The sequence below is a fragment of the Quercus suber genome, unplaced genomic scaffold (assembly GCF_002906115.3).
Source record: "Quercus suber isolate HL8 unplaced genomic scaffold, Cork oak 2.0 scaffold_58, whole genome shotgun sequence".
Taxonomy (NCBI): domain Eukaryota; kingdom Viridiplantae; phylum Streptophyta; class Magnoliopsida; order Fagales; family Fagaceae; genus Quercus; species Quercus suber.
The window spans coordinates 911422-933203 of NW_027069523.1; the positions used below are offsets into that span (position 1 = coordinate 911422).

Sequence of the window (21782 nt, forward strand, 5' to 3'; positions counted from 1 at the left end):
TCAATACGTTTGGAAAAGTTTAGGGACGAAAATAGAACTTTTGAAAGTTTAAGGACGAAAAACGAACTTTTGTGATAGTTTATGGACGAAAATAGAACTTTTGTAATAGTTTAGGGATGAAAATGATATTTTACCCTTAAATTAATAATAGAGTTTATCATGAACGTGAAATCGTAAGAACCTAATCATTTTTTATTATTTGTATAGTATTTATCAAAAAATATATAATAATTTTTGGGTAATTTTTATGATAAATGTGACAAAGAACTAAAATTTAAATTAAAAAAAAAAAACTTATTTTGCTAAACTTTTTAAAAAGAAACTGAGACTAAAATTAAACTAAATGTTTTGTGTGAAACCCATTGAAATTCACTTCTTTTGTGTGTGTGTGTGTAGAATCATGCTAACAAAAAATACGTGAATTAAATCATTATAAAAATGTTAGAGAAGAATTTTTTTTTTCTCAAATTTATTTGAATAAAATTGTATATGGTACCCCTAAAACAAGGTGTTATTTGTCACATTTGAGACGTTGATTGCTAGTTTTTCAAGCTTTGTATATAATATAAAACGTTTCAAGGATTTAGATCTCTTGCACTTGCATAGTGCAATCACATTGTAGTTGTGAGATGTAAATTAAAAGTTTGGTAAAAGTTTTTAAAAAAATGTAAAAAATTGAAAAGTTGATCTAAAGGCTTGGACTAAAATTGAACTTTTAATTTTTAATCTCAACTATAGATTCACTATTGTTTGATGACTATTGTACCAAATCTGGATCCAAGTTTTAGAGGGTATTAATCTCATAAACCCTTAAGTGCAACGTTTCATTAGATCAAGACATTAATAGTAGTGGATTCAAGATGACCCAATAATCAATTTTTATTATTTTCTTGCCTACAGACTAGAGAGAGATTAACATTTAAATATCATATTTGACTAAGTATCGTAATGAATTTAGACTATTTCAAATTTCATTCAACTCATTTAAATTTTTTTTATATTAATATACAAACTTATATATTTTATACCCGTTTTGTTTTTTGAAATTTTTTTTTTTAACAAAAACATAAATGGATCTTGACATTTAGTTTTTTTTTTTTTTAATCTTTTAATTGAAATATGAACCGTTGAAGAATATGTGTCGTTTATAATTGAGCATAAGACTTTGAGATTATTTTCAACACCAAATTCATCTTCTCTAATATTCATTGTCAACAACAACCCAACTAAAAAACAAAACTGAAATTTTCTTCTTTACGTGTTACTCTTTTTTTTTTTTTTTTTTTCTTTTCCTTATCTAATCCAAGATAACACCAAATTTATCTGTAGATGCCACTGTATATAGACTTAATTTGCAACCAACATATAAAACCTCCATTTCAAAACAAAAACATATATAAACCTCTATAATAAATGAAAAAAATAGAATAAAGTGGCATGGTCTTTGGAAATCCATGAGCTCTTGTTATGTTAAAAAGATTTATCATTTATCTCATTTCTTTATATAGGGTGCTACAGGTACAATATGAGATAGATATATTGATTATCAATTAAATCCAACAAAATTTCATAAAAGATCTCATAATTAAGTCATGACATATGTTTCAACAATCCTATCCTATTTTTTAAAAGGAAAAAAAAATGATCTTTCTAGTTTTTTAGAGTAACTGTAGAGAACCCTCTAAAACTTGGATCCAGATTTGNATTTGGTATAATTTAAGTTTCATAATAAGCCCACAGGAAAAAATTTCAAGATCCGCTTTTGCAGTTCTATGATAAATAAATATCAATTTGCTTTCGGTGATGTGTGAGTGATTCGATCATTTTTTTTTTTATATAAAAACTGTAGGATGAAAAGGACTAAAATGTGGGAATCGCAATATGGCATTATCGATCGATCCATTCCCACCAGCACGGGACATGGGAGTGAGACAGAGACAGTGGTGCGACCGATCACGTGCGTGCATGGGATGAGAAACGCTGTCTGTCCCCTTGGCCCTTACCAGACCAGACCAGACCCCACAGTTTAGGTTACGTCAGGTCCCACTGTAAAATGTCAACGCCTTCTAGATCGTATAGTTAAGTTATATGCTCACTTATTAAATCACAATAATACATTAATTACTACTTTAATTTCCGCAACTTATTAATTTCTTCCATGAATACCGTGTTGGTTTTGCCTACAACTACCTCGTTAAACTTAATCGTTTATATGCTATAACTTAATTGAGATGGGATACCTCAATTGTTCTGCTAATTACTAAACACTTCAATCTCATAAACCCTTAAGTGCAACGTTTCATTAGATCAAGACATTAATAGTAGTGGATTCAAGATGACCCAATAATCAATTTTTATTATTTTCTTGCCTACAGACTAGAGAGAGATTAACATTTAAATATCATATTTGACTAAGTATCGTAATGAATTTAGACTATTTCAAATTTCATTCAACTCATTTAAATTTTTTTGTATTAAATATACAAACTTATATATTTTATACCCGTTTTGTTTTTTGAAATTTTTTTTTTAACAAAAACATAAATGGATCTTGACATTTAGTTTTTTTTTTTTTAATCTTTTAATTGAAATATGAACCGTTGAAGAATATGTGTCGTTTATAATTGAGCATAAGACTTTGAGATTATTTTCAACACCAAATTCATCTTCTCTAATATTCATTGTCAACAACAACCCAACTAAAAAACAAAACTGAAATTTTCTTCTTTACGTGTTACTCTTTTTTTTTTTTTTTCTTTTTCCTTATCTAATCCAAGATAACACCAAATTTATCTGTAGATGCCACTGTATATAGACTTAATTTGCAACCAACATATATAAAACCTCCATTTCAAAACAAAAAACATATATAAACCTCTATAATAAATGAAAAAAATAGAATAAAGTGGCATGGTATAATTTTAAAAAACTTCATATATTGGCCAAAAAAAAAAAAAAAAAACACACACACACGCACACAAATGTATAAAGTATTACAATTTTCTTTTAAAATTGTTTGACTACAAATTTAATTGTAAACTCCTACTAAAAAAAAACTAAAATGTCTATATATTTCTAAAATTTAACTTTGGAATTGATTTTTTTTATGTTTTTAAAACACATATCAAATTTCACGTCAATCAGATGTTATTACTATTCGATCTATAAAAAATCAAAATTTAAATATTTGATTGATGACATAAATTATTGATTTTTTTTTTTATCTTATTAAAATTTTGCAAGTATAGAGGATATTAAAAAAATGTAATTCAAGGGTAGACTTGTCAACTTTCACATCTAATAAAAAAATATTAAGTGAAGTTTTAGAATTAAGTTTATTGTCAAATTTTGTCTAAAGTTTAATTATGTTGCCTAAAAAATTTTAGTGTGTTTACACTTTTTTTTTTTTTTTAAGGTAAAAAAGTCATAATTTCTAAAATTTATACATAATATATATATTTTTTTTTTCAGGTCAAGGTAGTACTATAACCACCCTAGCTTCGATAATAAGGAGTTGGCCTATGAAGAATGGACGCCAGGGACGGATCTATATATTGACTAAGGGGGCAATGATGCACCCTAAATATTTTTAAAAAAAATATTAGTATAATAATAGGTATTAATTTTAGCAATTTTGTTTAATAAAATTACATTTTGCTCCCCCTTAACAATGCCATTAATTCTTTTAAGAGTAATGTTATAGTCACACATTTTTTTACAACATATTTACAAACTATTGAGGTAGCAAATTTTTATTAGTTTGCGCACTTGCATCACTTTTTATTTATCAATAACCATTTACCACATTAGCAATTTGTAAAATTTTGTAATTTTAGCATTTTTCACATTTTAAAGACCATAAAAATTAATAGATTAAATCTAAAACAAAATATACAAGTCCAAAAAAAGAGCCCAACAACAAAATTTACCAATAATAAAACTAAAAAAAATTAAGCTCAATCAATTTATTTTACCCAAAACAAACAACTTGGTCATTTAAAAAGTTTTAAACGAAAATTCTTAGTGATAAAGTAGTAGGGTTAAAGGCTGGAGTTGCTGCATATAGGCATATAGCTAGCAGGAGAACTGCCCCCTAACTCCAAGTTTTGGCTTAGTCCCTAATGGATTTCATATATTATTCTATTGTGTGTGCCTATATATATATATATACAATTATACATATAAAGAGTTCTTCATTCATATAAAAAAAAAAATGCATATAAAGAGTTCTAATTTACTTGCTTTTTATAGTTCTTTGTTACTGGCATCTTATCCATTGGATTTCAAAGTCCTCTTAAACCAATACTAAATCATTTTCACTTAAATACAAAGTTAAATAATCTGTTCAAGTTCATAATCAATCAAATCGAAACTTGACATAAGGCATCGATCTATTTGTAATTACATCGAATGAGTTAAAATTAAAATACTCTCAGACAATTGGACAACGTAAAATAATCTTGGTTAAACTCTTACAAGTAAATTTAGAGACATTTGCTTACTCATATTCCCTCCAATGGAGACATTCATGCAATTCAACTTTAAGTCATACATTTAAATTTAGAACCGAGCTGTGTTCATGGAACTCCATCTAAATCCTTCAATAAAATCAGGTTTCTGTCAAAAGTCTATGGTCTGTTAAGCAAAACCTTTTCTTACTTAAGCTGGTCTTTGAACTTAAAAAGAAAGGGATTCTCTTGCCACCACACCTCCATATGCTCTTCAAGGCAGTCTTGAAAACTTCCTTGTTAAGTCTCTTAATTGTTAACAACTTTTCCTCCATGCATGTCTACACTACACAATCCAAATCTCAAAATCCAAGTTATTGGGATATTATAAATTTTAATAATTTTTCACATTTTCTCTCATGTGTGGGCTCAAACTACCTTTTAATAGGTAAGACCTAATACATGAGATTTTAAATTAGAGGTAAAATAGAGAAGACAATGAACGAACTTAGGACATCTTGTTTGGATACCATGAAATTTGGCATGTTAAATTAGCGATTGTCTAAAAAGTTTAAACTAATGATATGTGATAAATCTAATCATTAAACCACACACTTTTAACAATATTTTATTAATTAAATGGTAAATAACATTCAATTAGCACAAAATTTGGCATGCGTGTTAAGAATTATGAAAACTAGCTTGTAACCCTATGCACATGCATGGATACACTTAAAGATATACAATAAGATGCATAATATAATTCCTGTCCATGTTTATTTTTAAAATTAATGTGAAACACTTCTTTTTTTTTTTTTTACAATATAGTGTGTTTACACTTTTTTTTTTTTAAGATAAAAAAGTCATAATTTCTAAAATTTATATATAATTTTTTTTTTCAAGTCAAGGTAGTACTATGACCACCTAGCTTCAATAATAAGGAGTTGGCCTATGAAGAATGGACGCCAGGGACAGATCTATATATTGACTAGGAGGGCAATGACGCACCCTAAATATTTTTTTTTTTAAAATATTAGTATATTAATAGGTATTAATTTTAGCAATTTTGTTTAATAAAATTACATTTTGCTCCCCCTTAACAATGCCATTAATTCTTTTAAGAGTAATGTTATAGTCACACATTTTTTTACAACATTTTTACAAACTATTGAGGTAGCAAATTTTTATTAGTTTGCACACTTGCATCACTTTTTATTTATCAATAACCACTTACCACATTAGCAATTTGTAAAATTTTGTAATTTTAGCATTTTCCACATTTTAAAGACCATAAAAATTAATAGATTAAATCTAAAACAAAATATACAAGTTCAAAAAAATGAGCCCAACAACAAAATTTACCAATAATAAAACTAAAAAAAATTAAGCTCAATCAATTTATTTTACCCAAAACAAACAACTTGGTCATTTAAAAAGTTTTAAACAAAAATTCTTAGTGATAAAGTAGTAGGGTTAAAGGCTGGAGTTGCCGCATATAGGCATATAGCTAGCTAGCAGGAGAACTGCCCCCTTAACTCCAAGTTTTGGCTTAGTCCCTAATGGATTTCATATATTATTCTGTTGTGTGTGCCTATATATATACAATTATACATATAAAGAGTTCTTCATTCATTAAAAAAATAAATAAATAAATAAAAAAAATCCATATAAAGAGTTCTAATTTACTTGCTTTTTATAGTTCTTTGTTACTGGCATCTTATCCATTGGATTTCAAAGTCCTCTTAAACCAATACTAAATCATTTTCACTTAAATCCAAAGTTAAATAATCTGTTCAAGTTCATAATCAATCAAATCGAAACTTGACATAAGGCATCGATCTATTTGTAATTACATCGAATGAGTTAAAATTAAAATATTCTCAGACAATTGGATAACGTAAAATAATCTTGGTTAAACTCTTACAAGTAAATTTAGAGACATTTGCTTACTCATATTCCCTCCAATGGAAACATTCATGCAATTCAACTTTAAGTCATACATTTAAATTTAGAACCGAGCTGTGTTCATGGAACTCCATCTAAATTCTTCAATAAAATCAGGTTTCTGTCAAAAGTCTATGGTCTGTTAAGCAAAACCTTTTCTTAATTAAGCTGGTCTTTGAACTTAAAAAGAAAGGGATTCTCTTGCCACCACACCTCCATATGCTCTTCAAGGCAGTCTTGAAAACTTCCTTGTTAAGTCTCTTAATTGTTAACAACTTTTCCTCCATGCATGTCTACACTACACAATCCAAATCTCAAAATCCAAGTTATTGGGATATTATAAATTTTAATAATTTTTCACATTTTCTCTCATGTGTGGGCTTAAACTACCTTTTAATAGGTAAGACCTAATACATGAGATTTTAAATTAGAGGTAAAATAGAGAAGACAACGAACGAACTTAGGACATCTTGTTTGGATACCATGAAATTTGGCATGTTAAATTTGCGATTGTCTAAAAAGTTTAAACTAATGATATGTGATAAATCTAATCATTAATCCACACACTTTTAACAATATTTTATTGATTAAATGGTAAACAATATTCAATTAACACAAAATTTGGCATGCGTGTTAAGAATTATGAAAACTAGCTTGTAACCCTATGCACATGCATGGATACACTTAAAGATATACAATAAGATGCATAATATAATTCCTATATATATAATTTAAATACTATTGATAGTCATTTTTATATTTTGTTAACTCTTTAAAAATTTTTGTAAGGATATTATTAGGAATAAAATGTAAATTGTCCATGTTTATTTTTAAAATTAATGTGAAACACCTTTTTTTTTTTTTTTACAATTCATTTATTCTAGATTTTTTGGTTTTTGTACTTAATAACTCACTTGGATAAATATTTATGATGTGGTCCCACATTTGATTCTAAAATTAAGAAATAAAACTCTTTAAGAATACATAATTTATGACACATAACGTAAAATTAAAACTCTAATTTGGAATTATAATTTGAGTTTCTTTCAACTTCACTTATTATATATATATATATATATATATATATATATATAAAAGCTAAATTACATATCTATCTATATATATATATATATATATATTATATAAGCTACGTTATTACACCTTAAGCTATAAAAAATTGATTTGCAGTACATGGAAAATCCAAACAATTCTATATAAAACCTGACAAGTTGAACGGGCTACATGAATATGTGGAGTTTCACCAGATTTGAAGGAGTTATATAAAAAAATTAATTAAATATCTAGATTGATAGAAGAATTGGGTCCTTGGTTCAGCGGTCGAATTGGCCAATCAATCCCGACTAATATAGGCTTAGAGGCTTCTTACCATAGTTATTGAATCTAACGTTGCATTTGTTTTGAAAAAAAAAATTTCGAAAAATGTTTTTTTCCATTTTCAGGTGTTTGTTTGTTGGTAAAATATAGTTAAACTTGTAAAATATTTTCTATTGACAATAAAATCCTTTATAAAAAAAGTTTTAAAATGTTTTACCTTTGAAAATTTGGTAAAATATTTTCCAAAAACATACAGTGACTTCCCCTCTCTCATCTAATCGCAAGGTCGCCAATCTAGTGGTTGAAGACACCATTCTGATGACCGGTGCCCGCGGTCTGGTGGTTGGAAACTCCACTCCAACAACCGGTACTGGCAATTTGGTGTTCGGAGAGTCTACTCTAGCGACTGGTGCTGGTGGTTCGATAGTCGGTGATTCCCCTCTATCAATTGATGGTAGCAAGTAGCAACCTCACCAACTATTGGTGCTAGCGGTTCGATGGTTGAAGATCGTATTAAGTATGTTATTATATGATTCTCAACAAAAGAGTATGTTATTATATTATTGTGTTTGGGTTAATCTCCTCTCAATGGAAGACAATGGAAGAGGGAAGAGAGTAGAGAAAATCTAAGGGAATTGAGTAGTAATTTGTAGGCTCAAATTCACTAGCTTTGTAATGGTGTTTCTAGGGTTTTCTTTTAGAAACCCACCTTACAATTTCGTGGGAAATGAGAGTATATATAGTGTAGTAAAAAAGGAGGAGGCTGTTTTTAAAAAATGAGTTGTCAATGTAACTCATAGGTAGGCCTACTCGTGAGACAACTAGAAATAACACTGTTGAGTAACATATCTATATCTATATATATATTATATAAGCTACGTTATTACACCTTAAGCTATAAAAAATTGATTTGCAGTGCATGGAAAATCCAAACAATTCTATATAAAACCTGACAAGTTGAACGGGCTACAAGAATATGTGGAGTTTCACCAGATTTGAAGGAGTTATATAAAAAAATTAATTAAATATCTAGATTGATAGAAGAATTGGGTCCTTGGTTCAGAGGTCGAATTGGCCAATCAATCCCGACTAATATAGGCTTAGAGGCTTATTACCATAGTTATTGAATCTAATGTTGAGTTTGTTTTGAAAAAAAAAAATTCGAAAAATGTTTTTTTCCATTTTCAGGTGTTTGTTTGTTGGTAAAATATAGATAAACATGTAAAATATTTTCTATTGACAATAAAATCCTTTATAAAAAAAAGTTTTAAAATGTTTTACCTTTGAAAATTTGGTAAAATATTTTCCAAAAACATACAGTGACTTCCCCTCTCCCATCTAATCGCAAGGTCGCCAATCTAGTGGTTGAAGACACCGCTCTAATGACTGGTGCCCGCAGTCTGGTGGTTGGAAACTCCGCTCCAACAACCGGTATTGGCAATCTGGTGTTCGGAGAGTCTGCTCTAGCGACTGGTGTTGGTGGTTCGATGGTCAGTGATTCCCCTTTGTCAATTGATGGTAGCAAGTAGCAACCTCACCAACTATTGGTGCTAGCGGTTCGATGGTTGAAGATCGTATTAAGTATGTTATTATATGATTCTCAACAAAAGAGTATGTTATTATATTATTGTGTTTGGGTTAATCTCCTCTCAATGTAAGACAATGGAAGAGGGAAGAGAGTAGAGAAAATCTAAGGGAATTGAGTAGTAATTTGTAGGCTCAAATTCACTAGCTCTGTAATGGTGTTTCTAGGGTTTTCTTTTAGAAACCCGCCTTACAGTTTCATGGGAAATGAGAGTATATATAGTGTAGTAAAAAAGGAGGAGGCTGTTTTTAAAAAATGAGTTGTCAATGTAACTCATAGGTAGGCCTACTCGCGAGACAACCCAACCATAATAGACTTTTTAACTTTTTCACATGCTCCTCACATTTCATCTCGCCAGTACTACAATCCTGAGCTACTCACGAGTCAGTCTCAACTCCCAAGTTCCACTAGATGTGTAATTCTTCACCAACTCTAGACCTAATCCATATACATTAAACCCCACAAAATACAAGAAAATAAATGCATGAATTACAACAAAATTGACATGGAATAAAGCCAATCAAAACACTACGGAAAAACACATCTTAACATTTTAAAATTATTTTCTTATTATTTTTTCCATCCTTTTTCATGATATAATTTCTCATTAAATGAATTATTTCTATTTATATTTGCATTGTACTTCTTGAATATTTATTTTATGATTATATCTTTTGATTATTTTCTTTTTACACTAAACCCAATCTTCTTTATAACTTAGTTGTGATGTATATTTTTATTTGAAAATTGACTCCATACATTCTTGTATTGTAATTTACAATTTTGATAACTAAAAATGTTGTAAAAAGAAATAACATATCTTTTTGATAATTTGTTAGTTGAGAGAAAATGAGGATTTGAATCTGGATGTCTTTATTATAAATTTTGAGAAATGCCAATTGATTTATAAGACTTTTGACAAAAGAAATAACATTTGCAACTTTTTAATTTTTCATTTTTTAAGTTCATCTTGCATAAAGAGAGCTTAATTAACAATTAAGATTGTATTAAGTATGTTATCATATGACTCTCAACAAAAAGAGTATGTTATTATATTGTATTAGGTATGTTATTATTATATGTTGATATATTTTATGGTGAATATGTTGTATAAAATTATTTTGTATTTTTTAAAATTAATTTATCAAATTTTAATATGTTTTTAATATTTATTTAAATTTTAATTGACTATATGGTTCAGCCAATGATTTTCTAGTTGAACCAGTAATATAATGACCTGAAGTCTACACCAAATTAAACTCTCATCAGGATTTAATAACTATATTGTTTATATTAGATTAACTCCTTTGAAGTTGTCACCTTTAATCTTTAATCTCAAATTTTATTTTTGAATATAATTTGCTTAGATTAGTCACAACGGTATCACTCTTCAGTCTTCTAATAAAAAAAATAAAAGAAGAAAGACTACGGTATCACATCAATTGGCAATAAAGTAATAGTTGTAATTCTCATAAAAAATAAAAATAAAATAATAGTTGTAATCATCAAAATTACCCATGGAGACAAAGTTTTAGCAACTAGAGGCCAAATTAGAAGCGAGATTTGATGAAAAAGTGAATAAGCTAGAGGCTAGATTGGATGCAAAAACCGAAGAAAGAACTTGAACAAAAATTTCAACAACTCAAAGGCGTTTAGCAGGCCAAAATTGGGAATTAAGCCCATTTTCCTAACTATATAATTAGTAGGCATGGTTTTAAAAGTATATATTTTACTAACATCTCGAGTCTAAAAGACTCAATTTTGGACTATAAATCAAGTTTCAAAGACTTGGTTTTCATGTTCTGATTACGTCGGATGTAGCATTTTTTCCACGTGGTATCCACTTGAAAATCGAGTCTCTAAGACTCGATTTATAAGCCATTTACAAAACAAATATAATGCACACCCTTTACACCTCTCATCTCATCAGAGAAAAAAAAAAAAAAAAAAAAACCCAGAAATAGAGGAAGATCGAGATCGGAGTGGGTGGCTTCAGACTGGTGTGGGTGGCTTCAGCTCGACGTGGGCTGTGTGTGGTTGTGGGGCATGGGTGGCCATTGGTGCTCGTCAGTGCTCATGGCTAGCCGTGGGTCGGGTTCAGATCGCCGTCGAAGATCGAGATCGAAGTGGGTGGCTTCAGATCAGTGTGGGACCATGGGTCGTGGGGCGTGGGTGGCCGTCGGTGCTCATGGCTAGCCGTGGGTCGAGTTCAGATCGCCGTGGGTTGAAAAGCTGAGTAGAATAGGTTTTCTTGGTGGATTAGTTCTCTGTAACTTTGTTTTTTTTCAAAATTTTTGGTTCAAAATTTTTCTTGCTGAGTTTTGCTTGGTGTTATGCTTAAAACATTATAGTCGTGTTGTAAATGGCTTATAAATTGAGTCTTAGAGACTCGATTTCTAGGTGGACGGCACGTGGAAAAACGCCACATCAAATGTGATCAGACCATGAAAACCGAGTCTTTGAGACTTGATTTATAGGCCCAAAATTGAGTATTTGAGACTCGAGATGTTAGTAAAATATATGCTTTTGAAATCGTGCCTACTAACTATATTGTTTGGGAAACGGTCTTAATTCCCAATTTTGGCCTGTTTAGCATGGAGCAATGTTTTGTAATTTTCGAAATTTTTTTAGGATCTTGTCGAAAGATTCCCTAACATTTTTATGTTTGGTTGCAAATCACACAAGAGAATTAGATACCTTTGAATATCTGAATTATCACTCAATCCTCTTCTTGTAAGAATGTAGATTTCTTTCAAAACAAATGGGTATCTGCATTCTCATGTCTAGAAAAAAATTATACATTTTTTTTTTTAAATTGACAATTTTACCCATTCCTACTCACCCTTTAACTAATAGAAATTGATAATACACGATAATCAATAGGTTGAAATGCTTTGGACTATGGTGGTGGCTTTTTGGTCCTGAAAAGAAAAGAAAGAACTGTCAAGGGTGACCGGTGTAATCCGGCCAAAGACCCTTTGATGGTTAAGCCAGTTTTCTCTCTAAAACACAAGGAAGGGAAAATAGTGAATGGTGGGACTTACCTTGGGTGAATAGGACTTGTTCCTTTTATAGAGAGTAAGAAGTGGGTCTACTTGTTCAGATCCACCACAATTATAAGTGATGTGGGTGGTTAATAGAGAAGATGGGTATATGGAGTACGTGGAGTGAATTACGAGAAACTCCTTCCATGTTTTGAGAGCAACAGACCATGACTTGATTCCATGGAGTTTTATGAGAAGTTTTCTTGTAGAATTCATTAAGTATTTTCTAGTCGTCCATGCTCTTGCGTTAATCCTGGATGAGCATGATGAGATTGAATGGTCTTGTTACCGATAAATGAGTATCAATCATACATGATGCTATTGTTGGACTTCTCTGAAAATTATCTGATGCTATTATTATAGATGTGGTTTGACTCTTTGGACGGCCACTATGGACGAATTGACATTAGATTGATCCCCATCAGAAATAAAACTTAAAAAATGATAATTATAAATTGACAATTTAAGGAATTATTTTTGTATCATACATGCGAAAATGTTATACGATATTTTTATTGAATCTTCCATGATTTGTACTAGTAGTTTATATTGTGTTTCTCATCATTTATTTTGAGGAAGATTAAAAAAAAAAAAAAATGATTCTATGTTTACAAACCAAAGGATATTTTGGGAAAAATAAAATTTTCTTATAAGATGATGAGGAAAAAACCAAATATAAACATCTGATATACCCAAGAATTTTATTACTAGATTTTAATTGAATCAAACATAAGAATAGTTACATTCTCATGCATCTAAATTGGCAAGCATTACATAAGGAGGAATTTAGATGTCGGGAGTAATATGGCTTTGCCAAGCAAAAAAGCTTTTCAGTTTCCTAATTAGCATCTGTCTAATTTCCAAGGTGTTATACGTATACCAAAAAGGTTGCAGAGAAACAATGCATTTGAATCTGACGTTGATCGAAAGGTTCAAATGGAGTTGAAAATAATATTTTTGAATCATGATAAAACATTTTCGAGAATAATACTATATATGAATTTCGTTCATTCTAGTGGTCGTTCACTATCACATATTATTTCTGGTGCTGAATAATATTATACATAATATCAATAATATGAGTTTATCTGTCTTTCTTCTTAGTGTTTTACAATGAGAGGGTTTTTTTTTTTTTTTTTTGGGATGATTTTTATTAAGACGAGACGAGAGGGGACTTTAGCACGAAGGGGACAAGTCCCTTAATGAAGCCGCCCCTTATGAAGTATGTGAAAAGCAAGAGATTTTCAACAAAAACCAAAAGTTGCACAAGCAATTAAAAAAAAAAAAAATCACAACCAAACGGACCCAAGAGAAGAAAAGGAGAAAAAGTTCACAAGTAATTCTAAAAGAAAAAAAGAGTATGTCAGAGTCAAAATATGAGTGAAGGTCCATAATCTTGTTGAAAGACAAGGACAAGGCGCATAATTTTCTTGAGTCTAAAAAATAATATCCCAAATATATATTATTGATTTTATTGGGATGGAAATCGTAGGTTTAATTTAATTTTAAATATTTTGAGTCTTTGTAAATCGAATAATAATTTCATATGTTTACTCCAAAAATAAATAAAAAAATCATATTTTTATCATTTCTCTCTCAAATATGTGGACATTTCTTCTAAAAAAAAGAAAAAAGAAAAAGAGAAAAGGGTGTGGAGTCAAAGTGGACCTCATACTACCATATATTGTGAGAAAAATGATGTAAATATGTAGGTGGAAGAACATTACATGGAAAATTAAAAATGTTGAATAGTTTTTATGGTTGGTATGAAGAGTAGTTAGTTGAGAAAAGGGTATGATTAACATCACATGGTAGGGACTTTAATTAAGGGGGAGACTGGTTTGTCCTTTGATTAGGTTGTTGTTGGCATTATTAGATTAGATTAGGGTCATCCAATGTTACAAACTTTTGTTTATAACATTATTATTATTTTTATTTATTAAAAGATCCTTAGATATTAAGGATTTTACTCAGATGCTCTTTATTTCATTTATAAGTATAGTTTACATTTTTTTTTTGGGGTGTGGATTTAACAATGTATATTGTGTTAGTAGACTTTCTCAAAGGAAAATGCCATCTTTTATCCATTTCCTTTCTCTCTTTCCTTCCCGGCCTAAAACCAAAAGTAGTAATAGAGTAGAGTAGAGTGGTCATTCCTAATCTCTAACTTTGCCTTTTGATCATTCATTTGCTTTTTATCCAATTCTTTTTTTCTTCTGTCTTTCTATTATGTAAAAATAGTATAAACAGAAGCTATATATAAGCTATTTCATTGGGGAGCAGCCAAGTCCACATAAACTTAAAAAAAAGTCACAATTTTCTTTTTAATTATCTTCTTTACATGAAAAATTCTGAACATGATAATTACACCCGTTGCCTGCCTTATTGCCTTTTGGCCATAAAAATGATTGATACCAAATTATTAATCATTTTTCTCCCCTTCTTTGCCAAAGGCAAGGCAAGAAAAGGTGGGATGGATGTATCACTTTAAAATAAAATACAGCTTCAAACTTATTTTGCTTATTATTATTATAGACTCAAACATAAGAGTTTATTTACACTTTACAACACGCAAAAGACCATTGCATTCCAAAAGACTCTACAGTTCATCTAAAATCTTCTGAGGATACACCTGCCCTAAAGCACAAGGAGATTCTTTAGATAGCTCATAGCTGGTAACCAGGGATGGAGATAGGACTTCAAACGAGGGGGGCCAACCCAAAAAAAAAAAAAAAATCACCTGAAAATAGATACGTCTCTGCTGGTAAGGTAAGTATTGTACATGAGCTTCCCAGGACAAACTTGGGGAGCATCTTTTCTTGAAAATCACCTGAAAATAAACAATGATTAATATGGTAACACCCAACATTAACAAGAACATTTAGGACTAATTAAATGTGATGTGAAGAAGAGAGGTACTGTATTTGTAAAGAAAGGCTGCATATATAATGCTTTATTTAATATGAGCAGTAGCAGGTTCACTCCAGAATTAATTCTTACATATATATACTTCACCCTTCCCTTCTTACCATATTATCCTTTGACTACACTACTAATTTGAGTAATTTCCCCTCAAGAATAATGACATATTGACATATTCAGGGGATATTACAATACAATGCAATAAATAAGGCTTTAATTTTTACCATTTTTCAACAAGGACTACTTCACTAAAATATATAATATCCTTCACATTTTAACATATTTCCAAGAGAATAAAAATGACGTCGCGTCCTTCACCCACCAACTTGTATTTATCACAAAAAGATTCACAACCCATGCCACCAGTACTTATATTATGCTCAAGGACACAATATCAGCTACATAATTATTAGAAGAAAACTGTTTTAAAACTTTGTCATGCATGGTACATATATAAGTTTATTTACGCAACAAGTAAAATATCATTTTGACTACAAGTACATGGTATACAATTACAAAAACTTGTTTTGAAAATGCTGATGTTAAACTGACCTGCTTAGATACTCAACCTATATTGATAATACAAGTCTTATGATCATTAGTAGTTTTTCCAGATACTAATCAACTACATCAATTAAATAATCCTGCAGTTCAAGACTAAGTTTAACGTCAAAATCATGTGATAAGTTAAACCTGATAGTTTACCAGAGTTGTTAAAACAAATTATATGATGGACAAGCATGAAGGCCAAGAAATGCTTAGTAAATCACCTGACAATTATTTACTCTCTCTGTGTCTTTTTGTTGGTCATGTTTAGAGAATTTAAAACATCATATAATGCATATCTTTCAAATAAAAAGTATTATGTTTCCAAATTTACCCTCTTTAGTTTCAAATTTTATACTCAAATCAATAAATCTATATTATTTATAAAGGATTCCCTCTTTGGACTGGACTTTTATGTAATTAAAAAATACCGCTAAACCTTAGTTTAACGGGGAGAAAACTTGATGACAACCCAGTAAAAATATACCTCTAATTCCACTTAAAATGCCTATAAAATAGGATACTCTTCTACTAATCCATGACTTTGAAACAAACTTATCCAAATTAAAAAAGAAAAAAAAAAAAAAAAAAAAAAAAAAGGGAACTATGACACTAGACCAAAAACAGAGGCTACTATATATATATATATATATATAAAAGCAGAAACCTCATGCGGGAGAGTTCTGCCATGTGTTTGGATGAGTAGTTTTCCATTTATCCTTTCATCTCCATATTCTCATCAATGTTCAATTTAAGCTATAAATGCAGAAGATTAAACGATTCTGGTTCCACTCCCTTTTCCAATTTCTTGAACTCTTTTACTTTTAATTTTATAAATTTCAGAAATGTAAAGTTTTCTCCATTCAATGTTAGTTTTACATGTTATTTTATATATTCCAATTTCACAAAATATCAAAGGGCCAAAGGAAGAGAGAGAGAGAGAGAGCCAAATACGTAGAATAAGAAATCAGTGTTAAGAAGAGTGTGAGATTAGCTTTGGTTTTAGGTGCATATGATCTTTACTTTTCAACAACATTGTCAAAGCTTGATACAATGCTTTAGCAACATTTAGGGTTTCTAAAAGGTATGTTTGGAAAAGACATAGTCTTTATCTGTGTTATTTGTGTTTATTTAGTATATTTTTGGGAAGTGCTTAATCTTTGTAAGTGAATGAGGTACTCAAATGTATGTAAAACTAAACTTAAGATATGAAATAACATATTTTTATTTTTTTCTCTATTCAATTGTTGTTATATTTTCAAGTCTCTTGACAAAGTATATTTAGTTTTACAAATGAAAGATTATAAACCTTAAATCTTTGATTTTCAGCCTTTAAAACTTCACTTTTTTTTGAAATACTCCTAGGAAAAATATAAAGAAATAATAAGAAGTTTCATATTGAAAAGGTCAAACGTAAGAACAAAATATACATGTATGCATGATAAAATGAAGTAAAAATGAATAGGCACGTGGTGACATTTTTAGGGCATAATTAATTATGATTACTTATGAATATACTAGATTACAAATTTTTTCTTCATTATTTTAGTGACATATAATACATAATCAAAATTAATTTTCCCAACATTATAATACATTTAAGTATTATAAAATAACTAATAATGAACACGCGTGTTGCATGGGATATTCGCTAGTAAAGTTAATGAATGAAGTGTGTTCTTCAAATAAAGTAATGCTTCATTTGTTTGGACATTAACATTTTCTAGAAAATAAATAATTTTCTATAAAGCATTTTTTAGAAAACTATATAATTTTTCTATGTTTGGTAGCAACCTTAAAATGAGTTGAGAAACTATCTTTTAACTTCCCTTATATAGCTAGGTGAGAGATAGAGTTGTTTTTTAGAAAATTTTTGTAAAAAACAACTCTATCTCACGTCAAACTAAATAAAGGAAGTCAAGATATAGTTTTCCTCTTACCCATCTTTTCCTAATATCACCAAATATAGGAAAATACGAAAAACTATCTTTACATACATAAAATTAGGAACGTTCAATTATTGTATGCATTGACTTTTAAAAAACAAACATATTTAGGGTCATCCCAAAATGGAATAGAAGACCAACAAAAAAGGATAGATGAAGAATACAGGAGAAGGCTAGATGCCTCAATGCTGAGAACTAAGCCCTGAAGAAATCTAATTTCAATGGCAAGAACAGACATCAGTTAACAAATGCTAACATGCAGAAAGGCCAAACTTCTCAGTGAATGAGCATTAGGCCCTAAATCAACTCATCAACAACAGAAAGAACAGACATTTCAAATACATTTGACATTTTTATGCCATTTGGTGGCTTGGACCAAGTGGTAATCAGGTAATCATTGTGGCACAAATAGTGAAAGTGTAAAAGCTAAGCCCCAAATCAAATCCCAAAATTTTGGGTTCGGCTTACTGTTTGGAAACTAAAAGGAAGACAATTAATATCATGGTAAGTAGCACCCACAGACGTGTAAGTGTTAATTGCAATGTACTGTAATGGCTATTCTGGAACTGTGATTATGAACTATATAACCTGGACAATTCTATTTTCCCTTTTTTTTTTCTTTTTCTTTTTTTTTTCATGTAGGGGAAACTTCATAAGTCTTATGTGCACCTACTCATATGATTTTGTCCAAACTCCATGTGAATATCCTTCTAAACTTTATAATGCTGTATCAAACAACAATACTCATGTCTGCATTATTCCTATATAAGATACAACCAACCCAATCATTTTCAGTGTTAAAAAGAGACAAAATCAGAGGACAATAACTGTAAGAGCAGATGACAAGGACCAGAGAAATCTAACAAACACTAGAATATAAACATTTATCCTACATGTCATAAAAATGCAATTAATGGTAAACAACCCACCTTAGAGGATGAATGGGAAAAGGAAGCCTGCTGCATGGGATCTCTCAACCATTTGAATTTCTCAAAGCAGGCTTGATATCTCCTTCATAAATTTCAATTGTCCTTTTCCCCATCCCCTTTCTCTAAATATATAGTCAACTCCTCTTTTTCCTCTTGGAGTACTCGTAGCCTTTCTGTGAGCCTTTCAATCCCAATGTCAAGTTTCAACTTCTCGTCAGAAAGCAAGCTTTTGCATTGTGAGTGAGTCAACACTGAAAACTTATCACTCATATCAAAACTACCTTTATGAATGTTAGGCTCAGCTACTGTCCTGCTTATGATTGGATGATCACTTAATGTCTCCCTCATCCAGTCCCCAGATGCTCCTAGTGGCACAGCACAATCTTTGGGTTCATCAACAACATTTCTAATTGATGACCCACTTTGATCTTTCGAAGTTTCATTTTTATCATCAACGACATGAACATCATAAACAACCAGTTCTGTATCGGGCATAGAACAATGGTGATTGCTGCCTGCTTGATCCTTATCATTCCGATATTTCTTGAGCTCCTCACCATCAAAAGAAAAATTTGTGTCAATGCCATTGCAAATTTGGGTTGCCTCACTTGTCATTTCTTGGCATTCTATGCTATTATCCATATTTTCATTTTCTTTACCTGAGAAAAAGACATTTTTCTCAAGAAGGCTATATCCTTGAATTTGACTTTGTTTCTCAACTAAAGGAGCCTCATAATTTGAAGACCATTTTGCTCTGTTTCCCATTTTCTTACCAATCAACATATTATTCTCAATCTGCAGCATTGGTTGTTTATTGTCAGTCAAATCAAGGGAAGATGAAGGTCTTTGTCCCCAATTATCCATCTTATCATTTATATCACCTGTTGGCATCTCATATTCTAAAAGACTCATCTGCCTGTACTCTTCAATTTTCTTCTCCAAAAAATGATTCTCTATCTCCCTCCTAACAAGGATCTCTTTCAAAATATTCATCTCTTCTTCGTCATAATCACACTTTTCTTCTATCATCCTTTGGTACTGCCTCAATTCCATTTCTACTGATGCCTTATCCTGGTGCAAACGTGATATCTTGGACATCGCTTCATCAGCAGCACTTGCAGCAGCTGCTCTTTCTTTTTCCAGTTCTAGGATAAGAGCAGCATGAGCAGCTTTCTCTTCTTCAAGAGCTAGTTCCAACATTCTGATATTATACGCTTCATTTCTAACAATTTCCATATTGTCTGGAGCATTAGTTATGTATGTTGCAACTGAAGATGATGTGCCCTCATCACATGATCCACTCAATTCAAAACTATGCTGGTTTCTTTCCCCCACTTCAATGCTAATAGGTCCAATTATTTCACCTAAATGGCATAAAACATCAGCAAGCATGCTACAATATTTAATATGTCTAGCCTAATTAAAGTTAGAGCTTCAAATGTAATCAAAATTCAATTTTCAACATTTTGAAGTTTTTTGACCTTTTGTACAAAAAGATCGATAGATGAACAGAACTTTAAATATTGTTTATTGTCCAAATAGATTTAAATTGAAGTCCAAAACTCTTATAGTAGTCAATATCCTTGTTTAGTATTGCATTATAGCCATATCACATTAAAGACTGACAAGTGACAAGTTTAAATCATTTCACACCTGGAAAATCATCTTCTCTCACAGGTTCACAACCTAAGCTTTCACTATCTTTGCCTCTCATTTCACTGCCATCATAAGGAAAGTTTGCAGCAACAACCGACCGCAAATCATCATTAGGCAAAACAGAAGAGAATTTTCTGTTGCCAAGAGCGGCTTTCCTTCGTCGCCGAGTTCCAGGCATTTTCTTCAGATCCAAAACCCTCTTCCCCTTGGCAACACAGTTTTGCAATAGTGGACTATGAAATGACGAACTGCAAGACGCTTCACCCTCTAATTCAAGAACCCCATTTTCACAACTTCCCTTTATGACCAACTTCCTATCTAAACTGCATCCTCGATTCTTAAAATCGAAAGGTAACTTGCTCAATGCAGAGTTCAAAACAGAATAGATAATCGTTGTTGGCCAACGAAAGAGCAAAGTTTGCCAGCACAAATTGCTATTTTTATAACCAAAAACCCCATTACAAGGACATGGCAGATACAGTCCAAAAAGGCTCAAGAATTTGGAGGTGAAAAACACATAAACTGATACACACAGCAGGAAATAAGCCAGAGAAAGGTGAAGAAAGGCTGCTATAAGGCCACCAAAAGTCCATGAATGAACTGGCCGGAATCGGAAATCCATTGTTTGTTGAAAATCTCAAAACCCCAAAGATTTCCAGAGAATAAAAACAAGAAGTAATTGATCATAACAACACATTTGGAGAAGTAGAACCTCAATACCCACCAACAAGCAAATTAAGCAGGAAACAACAAAGACCCTGTAAGCAAAATGCAATATAATAATATCTGCTTATCAGAAATGATAAATTAGAAAACTTGCTTGGAAGAGGTTAGCTTAGTTAATAAGGAAAGGAAGTAAAAAAAAGAAGAAGTGAAAAACCTGGAACTAGAAGTGAAGTTGAAACCCCATAAAGAAAGGATCTTGAGATGAGATGAGATTGATTATAGCTACCGACTTCCTTCTTCCTCGCGTGGGCGTGGCGTACTGTTATTATTATTATTTCACAGCAAAAAGAAAAGAGTAAATACAACTCAACTCAACTCAACACAACACAACACAGTACACATTAACACATACATACAGGTACTTCACCGCTTTCTAGTTTCTTCATCAGAGAAGTTGAAATGGGAATTTGTATATGTACACGTGCTGTCACTTCCCACTGTTTCCACTTCTCACGAGGGACGTCTCTCAATCACGTGCTCTCTCTCATTTTCAACACAAAACAAAGGCCAAGCCCATGTTATTCCCAATCCGGTCTCTCTAATTGTTGCTTCTCTATTTTATTTTTTTTAGAATTTTTTAAAATACACCCATACTTAAAAAAAAAAAAAGTAATTAAGTAAATTTTCTAACTTACCATTTACTTTATTTAAAAATTCAATACTATTTTTTTTTTTTACTTCTAAAGCTTAAATTCATAATG

General features: G+C 30.7%; 1 protein-coding gene across 1 annotated transcript; it reads right to left on the reverse strand.

Annotated features, from left to right (window-relative positions):
- Nucleotides 1-14854: 14854 nt before the first annotated feature.
- On the reverse strand, nt 14855-21527 carry LOC136067098 (probable myosin-binding protein 6). Its single transcript, XM_065772400.1, has 5 exons — nt 21438-21527; nt 21236-21340; nt 20353-21113; nt 18700-20063; nt 14855-15186 (listed from the first exon to the last, which is right to left on the reverse strand). Exons 3-4 carry the CDS (start codon nt 20975-20977, stop codon nt 18793-18795), a joined length of 1896 nt encoding a protein of 631 aa, XP_065628472.1. The 5' UTR covers nt 20978-21113; nt 21236-21340; nt 21438-21527; the 3' UTR covers nt 14855-15186; nt 18700-18792.
- Between the last annotated feature and the right edge of the window lie 255 nt (nt 21528-21782).